Source organism: Aulostomus chinensis, chromosome 19 (assembly GCF_037954235.1).
Source record: "Aulostomus chinensis isolate RoL2024-O1b breed Wild chromosome 19, RoL_Achi_v1.0, whole genome shotgun sequence".
Lineage (NCBI taxonomy): Eukaryota > Metazoa > Chordata > Actinopteri > Syngnathiformes > Aulostomidae > Aulostomus > Aulostomus chinensis.
The window spans coordinates 18,365,805-18,375,841 of record NC_141338.1 but is presented as its reverse complement, the minus strand read 5'-3'; the positions used below and the strand labels follow the sequence as shown (position 1 = coordinate 18,375,841).

Here is a 10,037-nt window from a genome sequence, read left to right as displayed (position 1 = left end):
CTTTTATACTTTTGTCACATTTTCAAGAAAGTAGCATTAAATAAGGATTCACAGCTTTGCTGTCATCAGTGATTACGTCAGTAAAATTGTATCAAGAGAAACACTTAACACGAATGAGCAGATAAGACAGAGTAGATATATGTGTGTGTGTGTGTGTGTGTGTGTGTGGTGAATGTTTCATTAAAATGGTAAGCCGCACACACAAACACACACATATGTTAGTGGTGAGCCCTCCAGTTTGAAACCAACTACCTTTCGAGGAAGATGAATAGAATGCATCTTTCTTGTCGTTGTAAACGTGAAGCGAAATTGAATGTGATTTTAATCACTGATTAAATATTTAATTTGAATGTGCTTCAAACACCAGAAAACAAGAGTGCGGTGTTGTCTGAACGGCACCGGAGGGTCGCATCTTGACTTTGTATTTGACCTTCAGGTTATTGGAGCCTCGTTTTAAACTGGAGAATTCAAGGACACTGAATTTCAAAAATCCCTGTTGAGTAACTGGGATGAAACTGAAGACAACTAGAAAACTGATTTGTTACATTATGAAACGTCTTTGATGCTGTAAATTAGGTGGGTGAAATGTTCTTCCTCATTTTTATCTATTAGAATGGGAATTTGTGTGAAGGCCATTTTGGTTCGTTCACAGTGACCTTTGACATCCTAAATCTCATCACTTTGACGAGTCAAAGCGAACGTTTGCACGTTATTTGAAGAGGCGTCGTGGTTTCGGGTTGTCTCTCCTATTCCCAGAAGGCAATGTCCCTGCTGAGGTCATTTCTTCAAATCTGGGTCAAAGTGGAAAGATGCTGGTGGTCAAGGGCACGGTGACAGTGGCAGACGCACACTGCAGCCGCACACGACAACAATGAGGTACTTCTGGGGCTCAAAAGTGTACCACTTCAATAGCAACTAAGTTACTTTCAGTGCTTGCAGTTCAAAGATGTGATTAATATCAGTCCTCTCAGATATGCATGCTCGCCAGAATGCTGAAGAGAGTGTGTAGTCATGGTTACCTAAACCCTTCCGCCAGATCATTCTTCTGTTCAGCAGCAAATAAACACAAGGATGGAAAATCTATAAATATGTAAATAATCTCAAGCTCCTGGACACAGAATGTCTCCTACTTCACTTTAAACTGGTAGTGAACTGAAAGCATTCGCTAAATGATGAACTGGCTTCCTGTCACTGTGATGTCATCAGTTACGCTTATAGTCCCCCCCCCCCCCCCCCCCCCAAAGTCAGGACTGACAGAAGAGACGCAACGAGACTGGTGAAGTTCAAACATCCAACTCAGCATTAAGCAAAAGAGATTTTTGAGTATGTCTTTAATTTGTCATTGCATACCGCTGAGAGTGGAAAGTAAACAGCTGACCTGAGATATCAGTCAGCAAACACACACACACACACACACACACACACACACACACATACACACACACACACACACACACCTCCTGTTCAAACTGTAGCTGACTTTGACTGCACATGAAAGATTTAAAGTGACAGTTGCGAAGTCTTTGTGGAGAAATTGCATGCAAAGTGGAAAATACTAAATGTGATACACAGTGAGTAAAGTAGAAGTAAAGTCTACATCCTGATCAGTATTAAGAGAGACACCAAAAATTGTGAAAAATACTTCACCAGCAGATTTCTGTTCTCTTCATTTTCCTTTGTCCTCCTCAGCAAACTCTACTCACGCTGCATTTACTCACAAATCACCACAAACAAACAAAAAACGTGGAAAATACTTGACTCTTCTACGATTTATGTACTTATTCTTAAATATAAGAGTACATTTTTTTTATTTTCAAGATGTAAATTATAAATTTCCACGTGGAAATTAATCTAATTAAATGACAGCTTCGACCAATGCAACTGTGCGATTGGTGTCTTGTAAACCCAAGAGGGTTGGGCACTTTACATGTGACAATAAAATGAAGTAAATAATTAAAAGATACCAGATGTGATTACATTTAATCAAATGCAGTGAGCTTCTGGAGGTACGTGTGTGTATGTATGTACCAAATCTGAGAGTAGAGTTGAGTAATAATCTATTGCCTTTTTCAACAAAGCAGTGTTTTGTTTGTTCTTGATTTCATCACCAGCACTGGTTCATCAAAAAGCACTGTGAGCCCCAACTGGGAGAGCGGCTCAGTCCAGAAGCTGCAGTCCTGGGAACAGAACCATCACACTTCCTAGAAGGGTACCTGAGGTTAAAGACATACAACACAATGTGTGTGTGTGTGTGTGTGTGTGTGTGTGTGTGTGTGTGTGTGAGTGTGTGTGTGAAATGATCCAGTAAGGAGATTTTCTGGTATAACGGGATGCTGGATATTTCAGGAAAACACCCATCCCTTACAAATTGCCTAAAAAAGTAACAAAAATCCATCCCGGACTTCCTCCTCTGAGACATCTGACGTCACGTCTCAGCGCTGGCGTGGCGTCTCAGCGCTGGCGTGGCGTCTCAGCGCTGGCGTGGCGTCTCAGCGGGTCTCTCAGAAGTCTAAAGTGTCGCGCTGGTATTGAAGCTGTGGGCTGTTCTCACTGTAAAACTGACTGAACCAGCGCCGGTGCTTCTTGATAGCTGAGTCCTCCTTCACCAGCAGAGGCCTGGAGACGTACTTCTTATTGTTCCAGATCATCACATCGCGCTCAAACTGGACATGAAAGAAGAAAGGAACGTGATTTACAAAGACAAACACTAAAATAACACATCTTCATCATTATAATGGATGACTAAAGCGCATCCTCCATGTTAGTTCTTCCTCATCATCGGAATCCATCATCATTTATCATTGAAGTGCACAGCGTTGCAGATTAAATGTCACTCCCTCAGCTGCTGGGATTTGGCATTTCAATGAGTCCACAGTGAACTTTTCTGCAAAATAAATAATAAATTCCTGCCGCAGCTCTTTGTGTTGGAACAACTCAGGGAAAAATGACCTCATCGTAAATGGCTTGCGTGTCCAGTTCAATATTCGCACAAGCCTTCTCTAACTCCACAAATCTTGTGAGCCAACATTTTACATGTTTTATCACTTACAGCTGATTATCAGGATTAATGAGGCCAATTAACGCCTCTAGTGCGATTGTTACTGCTGGCAGCACTGACGAGGCGAACGGCAGAGTGGGAGGCAAACACACAGTAATCTCCATGCTGAAGTTTACCGCTCATTATTAGCAGTAAGCTAAAAATAGCATTACACTGTTAAACAGATTCCTTCAGTTTTGATGCATATGTCCTAAATGACTTCAGCTGATAAAAAAAAATCAGCTTTTTAAATTAATGATAAAGACAAAAGAGTTAGTTTAATCAGTCTGCCAGAGCTAGCATGTTCATGTGAGAAGCATTCCACATCTGTTTGCCTTGCTAATAAGCTACATGCTAATAATGGAAACCTTGTGCAAAAATGTTTAATTATGCTCAAGCTATGTAATTAGCAGTAGCTTTTGACTGGGCAGCAACAGTGACTCCTGTAACCATCTTGTCAATTTGTTACAGGTCAAACACGCTAGCAACCATTTAGCTACATTTCTAGCGCATCACAACATAGCGGCTTCTTCTTTCACAGCAAGAGTATTACTGATAAATGTCAAGCGCTACAATTAGCATGTATTTAAACAAGGTAGTATTCATACATGGGGATTAGCACATGCCCCATTTTTATGCAAATGAGCTTCATTGCAGAGACTTAATTTAAGCCATCAGCAGCAGCGCTAATAGCCATCCAGAGTGGAAACATTAGCTTCTTCATGGAGCGGGTGGTGTTTAAATGTTTGGTGACCTGAGAGTCACAGTGTCACATTTCAATATATTTTCAGCAAAGTAACCAGTTAGGCTACACAAATGAAACATGATCATGGTTAAAAAAAACAACAACAACTAATTTGTCGAGAAGTTTCCTGCAGAAATTCCTCCATGCTATTTAGAGGCTGCTCCGGCGACGGGCTTCGACCCGTTGGACTAGCTCTTGAGGCATTACATGTCTTTTTTTTCTTTTGTTCTGTGCTCCACATCATGTCACCTTCTTTTAATATCATTAGTGCAATCTCCTCCGGTTTATGGTTCCCAGGGTGAAGAGCGCATCTGTCTGGTTGCCTGACAAAGAGCGGTACTGACGACAGCAGGACCTTTATAAAAAGTTCAAAGCCCTTCAAATGGAAGCGCTCGATACGGCTGCACCAACAAAGACATGAACAGTTCTGGTTCCTGCGTTAGGGTAAACATGGGCTTCACCTGAATGGACTCCGCTCTGAGGATGAATTTTGGCACCAGAGGTGGGATATTTGACTGATAGAATATGGTGTGAGAGACACACTGGAGCAGAGGCTCCACTGGAGTCACACAGTGCATGATCACACCCCGGCCCAAGAAACTGTGGTTAAACTGCAGGAACACCACTCCAGGCCCTACCTGAAACAGAAGCAAATACTTTGGTACAAACACTCACATGGGCGTAGTATAAAGGAACCAGGGACTCACACAGTTCATTGGCTGCATTCACACCAGTTACTGTTATACTGTAGCTGTTAGCACTCTACGCTACCTGTGTGGGCAGAGTATAGCGTACAGTTCAAATGAACAATTGCATTGATAAACACAGTCGGTTCTTCGTCAAAGGGTGTAAATTATCGTCAAATATTGATGTGTTTAAGTTTTTAACTCTTAATCTTGTTAAACTTAAATGATTTTGGGGGAACCTGTCCAGCTCTTTAAAAAGTTATAAATGGGGTTTTCACAGTACAGAGTTGTAGAAAAAATTCAACCGATGTGGAAATGTGCACCGGTATAAATAGAAACATAATGTGATCATATCATTTGCAAAAAATAGTCTCAGTTCTCTCGCTGGACGAGGCAGAAAGAGGCCAATCAATTTTAACAGTGTGACAGTACATTTTTGGCATAATTCACAATTGGTCGATATATAGATTTGATGATTATAATGTGCAAGTAGAGATATTCAAATAAACTGAAATCTTTGTTGGTGCTTTTTTTTTTTTTAAGAAGGAATAATTATAATCATACGTCATTTATGACTAATTTTGACAGCTCTGTAATCCACATATTTACAGAGCAATCATCCGACTGCTTTAGTAAACAACTGAAGGCTGCGTTTCAGACCAGCCAGATGGAAGAGAGTTGATTTTTTCATCTAAATTTAACAACATCTAAAGGAAAACAAGACTGGAGTTGAGGACATCTAGACGCCATGGGAACATTAACAAAAGGACAGATTCAATTGGGTTATTATGTAAACTCTGTAAATAGAACGTGCAGCTCTGGTCGACTGTACCTGTCTGGCCACAACATGGACGTCCAGCAGAGGCCAGTGGTGTCCAAACACAAACAGAGCATGTTTCACCAGCATCTGAGAACAATGCTTGTTGGGCTCGGACTCTGGTTCCCACTGAGCCTTGTAGTACAAATACACACATACGTATTCACATAAAGAATACAGAGAAGCATTGACACACACAGTTGAATAACTTCGTCCTCTTAAGACTGAAACTATATCTCTGTCAGAACAACTCTGATATTATCGAGTGTTTTAGATCATTCAAGTCTCCGTCCTGTAAGTCTGAGTATGATGTTTTGCATCTAAGAAGTCAGCGGGGAGTTCTAACCTTCCAGTCATGTCGCACAAACTCCCAGGTTTTGCTGTTGGTGTAGCGTAGGTCTACTCCACTCAGGATCCCTGGCGTGTGCAGGTGAGCCAGGTGAGCCACATCTGCCGCATTTTCAGGAATCTCCTTTAAAGTCACCGCGACATCTTTGTGTGAACTGGAAGCAAATCATCCCGACTTTCATCCCCTGCTCTCTGCGGGCAGCTGTAGACGGAGGACACTCACCTGGATGTGAGCGTTTACAAAATGTTCAGTCCTCCCTCGATAGACCCACTGGCCCTGGGTGATCTCCTGCTGCTCTGGGACCGTCCACTGAGGATCTTCCCCGTCACAGTGAAACCAAACCAGGATCAGGCCGTTGACCTCACAGCAGGGCCAGCTGCGGACCTTGGCAAAGTCCGGTACTGAAAGGACAAATCAAAGGATGATGTGAATCCAGCTCCAGTATTGCCTCCTCATAGATAATCTGCTCGTTTCCTCACTTTGTATTAACACTGACCCACACTCCATGAGAAATGGTATTCTAGAATGTACCTCGCTCAAATCACCATATCCTACCAAGTACACACTCTGTACTTATACCTTTTTCTGCATAAGGTATCTTCACACATTTGCCGTCAACACCCTGAAACTTCCATCCATGAAAGGGGCACTCGATGCAGCTCCCCACCACCCGTCCTCCCACGGCCAGGTTGGCGCCCAGGTGAGGGCAGTAGGCGTCCACCGTGTAGGCCTTCCCATCCTGACCTCGAAATACTGCCAGCTGCACTCCTAGGAAGAGTCACCACAGCACAGGCCAACATACACAAAGTGAAAAAAAAAACATTCATTTTGGATGAGCTACATAGCCGTAGTCATGAACTGGAAGAACGTATAAATTAATCAGCATAATTATTTAAAACCAAGTGCCAATTTATTGAATCAGGTTCAGTATGACTGCAACTAGGATGGATTCAATGTACCATAAATTATTAGAATGCATGTAGTATCCATCTGCAGATGTGTGCATTTCATATTCCTGAGTTTTATTCTGATCATGAAATTAACTCGAAGTGCACCCAAGAGGCAATGACACAGAATATGAACATAGCATCATCACGCCACATCCCAAAAGAGTTGTGCATCTGTAGTAAATTAAAAGAGCAAATCTATGTGCTCCATCATATCTGTCATGTCCAAGTAATCTGGTCGTGTTTTTGTTCATCCTGTATCTATGTTGCCTCGTGGCTTCCTGTTTTATTTTGAAATTTAATTTTCCTCTCGTTTCTGGTACCTCCCTTTCCCGCTGGTCTGATTGTCTTCCCTGCTCCGATTGTATCCACCTGTTTCCCATCACCTTATGTGTGTGTATGTAGTCTGTGTTTCCCTTTGTGGTGGCGAGTTCGTCTTGTCCTTCGTGTCAAACCGTGCTACGTCGTTCCATGCCTCTTTAGGTTTGTATCTTTGTTGATGTCTAGTCAGGTTTTTAGTCCATGCCACGCTCCTTGCCTATCTAACTCTGAATTTCTTTGTTACTTTGTCTAGTCAGTTTTTCCTCTGTGGCGTGATTTAAGTTTTGGTAGTTTAGCCTTTTCCCCTCATAAGAGTGGTTTTGATTTGTACTTTGGTAATAAACTTTGTTCATCTTGCACCGTGCCTGGAGGTCGTGCGTTAAGGGTTCTTGTCCAAGCTCGAGTCGTGACATGATTGACATTCAGCAACCAACCAATTATATGGAATTAATTCTGAAGTATTGGCCTCGAACAGTCCAGATCTACAGACTGATCCTGACCACTTCCAAAGGCTAACCAACTTGTTCCCTGTGGTATTACTTGTCCTACCATCGATCTTCATCAAAAATCTCTTCAGTTTTAGAGATTTTTTGCCCAAAAACGATTATTTTGAGGTTAATAAGAGGTTACGTGGCCTGCCAGCTTCCATAAACCTGAAGAGGACGCTGATCATAAAACATGTATGACTGTGGTTTATGTGAGGAGGGGAAAAAAAATGTTCGCACCACAGTTCTCATGTGAGACATTTGCAACAAAGATGTACTCGTGAAAGAAGTGGCAAGTGTTATCATGTTAGAACGATGAACTTCGGTATATCGGTGATGTTGATGTTCGTGCAAACGTCACCTTAAAGTGATCTTGTACTATGGATGTCTGCCATAAAGAAACACATGACAATCAATTATCATATTGGCATCCCGATCATCTTTGCCGCTGCTGCAGGACAGGTCCCAGAACAGAGCCCCGACACCTGATCCAGGGAATCATTTTGGATGCTGCTTGTCCAGACTGAATTTGTTCCAAGTCCTCTCACTACTGAGCTGTATTTAGCACTTAGCTGACCTGCAGTGATCACATTGCTCCCGGATTAGCACGGACAAGGAGACTGCGTTTGAGAATAATCACCCGGCCAGCTGCAGCAGTGAGATTCCCATTACTCCAAAATAAGGCTGGCTCATGTTGAGGGTGACACAGCACCACACTGCCTCCACACTGCTGTGGAGCAGAACTGCATACGGGAGAGTGGAAGAGTGGGAACGACACTGCAGGCGTCACTCGATCTAAGACGTACTCAGATCAACTCCGAGGCCCGACAGTAGTTTGAAGCTCGATGCTGAGCTCGAGTGTGATGCTCGTTTGTCTGACAGACTGCAGTATTTTCCTCACTTGATTTGGTGTCAGGTGTCAGCCAATCAGTGCCCTTGTTATTGAGTCACCTGCAGACACGAAGCAGTCAGCACTCACTATCAGGAACACTTACAGCAAAACTGGTCAAGCGCTGAATTCCACTGGGATTTCGACAAAAATCCACAAATGAACTACAAAATCACTGTGCAGCACCTGTGGGTTACAGATCTTGGAATACCCGTCCCTGCCAGATGACATCCTAGCAGCACGGTTTCAAAAAAGCGTTAATACCCGGTTTAGAACAGCCTTTACTGAAGTAGCTCCTGAGAGCACTTCAGCCTCTCGGCCACATCCCTGAGTTTAGGATGGAAGGATCAGGACAGTGGAGATCCAAAAGAATGATGGGAACTACCTGCAGCCGCTGGCCGTCTTGTGCGCCTTCCTAACATACTTGAACCAGTACCCGAAACCACCGGTCCTGCTCAGTGACAGAAAACTGAATCAACGACCCCCCCCTCCCACCCCCAACAGCCAACATGAATACCAGCTGAGCCATCGACTCTCACATGACCTTATCAACTCTGAAACTCAGAGCTCAAGACAAACGACTCGTCAGAGGTCCCACCCACGCGGTCACAACAGCCTGCGACTCCCACCGGTGACTCAGAACTGAAGAGGCCTCTTGGATGAGAGGTGAAACCTCCTCAGGGGAACCGAAACAGTCTAGCTGACTACAGCAAAGCACTACAGACCTGCATGAGTGAGAATCTTGATCCATCAACGGCACCCTCGCTGGTCTGACGGGCGGGGCGGAACATCAACTGGGAACAGTACGTGTCTGTTGAACGCCGTATGAGGCTGCAGCCAGCAGGTGGTTATCTCAGGTTACTACACAGATGAGAAACGGTGGCAGTAGCTGTCCCGCCTCGCCATAAAAACTAACAAAACACACTTACCAGCACCCCTCTGGGTGTTTTCATAGCGGGACCCAGCTTGGGTTGCTCTGTATCACACGAATGTAATGAAGTACCATGGCATTCACATATGACCAAAGTGAGCTGAACCATCCGGAACCTTTAGAACTGGACCCTCTACAGCCTGCTGATCCAGGTACAGCATTCAAAGGAGCCAAACAGGCTAGACTTTGGGGTCAACAATATGGCGTTTGTTTGCTCTGCACCAGGGGTCTGCAACCTGCGGCTCCCTCATCCCTCAGCTGCGGCTCCCTGTGGTTTCGGAAAGTAAAATGAGCATTTGCTTGAAATTGAGTTGATTCTAATTCATCAGTTTTTTTTAAGGTAAATTTAAATTTGAAGATTATGGTGATCTCGCGGCATCGAAATAAAACTTTTTCAATTCCTTGAAGCTCAAAATACTCGTAACATTTGCAGATGTTTCCCATCCCCGGTAGCCCAACCATGGATAAATCCAAGAAAAGAAATGTATCTAAAGAAACGTTTATGTTGCATGTAGAAACAGAATTTCATTTCCTCCGTAGCAGTTCACTGATTTCAGAACGGGAACAAAAACGATATATGCGGGGTAGCTTGATGTTCATCTTGGAGGTGTCAAAAGAGTTTTGTGGCCCCCGATGTTTTCTTTCCTATTGTCATCAGGTCCAATTGGCTCCTGGAGCATTGAAGGTTGCAGACCCCTGGTCTACACAAACAATGAAGACCAACATTTCTGTCATTTAAGGAGGGAGTTTATATCAGGGATGCCTCAGGGTTGGTTTTTGGTTTGTTGTTTTCTTTTCTTTCTTTTTTTTAAAATGGGGAGCTTTCATGA

General features: G+C 43.4%; 1 protein-coding gene across 1 annotated transcript in view; it reads right to left on the bottom strand.

The window, feature by feature from the left end:
• Positions 1-1,409: 1,409 nt before the first annotated feature.
• The window catches only part of LOC147244273 (cholesterol 7-desaturase nvd), a 13,555-nt gene continuing 4,927 nt past the window's right edge, over positions 1,410-10,037 (bottom strand). The window contains exons 2-7 of the mRNA XM_086187245.1: positions 6,214-6,402; positions 5,857-6,035; positions 5,632-5,757; positions 5,301-5,420; positions 4,244-4,420; positions 1,410-2,663 (exon numbers count right to left, since the gene is read on the bottom strand). Coding sequence (XP_086043371.1) covers positions 2,502-2,663; positions 4,244-4,420; positions 5,301-5,420; positions 5,632-5,757; positions 5,857-6,035; positions 6,214-6,402 — 953 coding nt within the window. The 3' untranslated portion in view covers positions 1,410-2,501. The remainder of the gene's footprint in view (positions 2,664-4,243; positions 4,421-5,300; positions 5,421-5,631; positions 5,758-5,856; positions 6,036-6,213; positions 6,403-10,037) is intronic.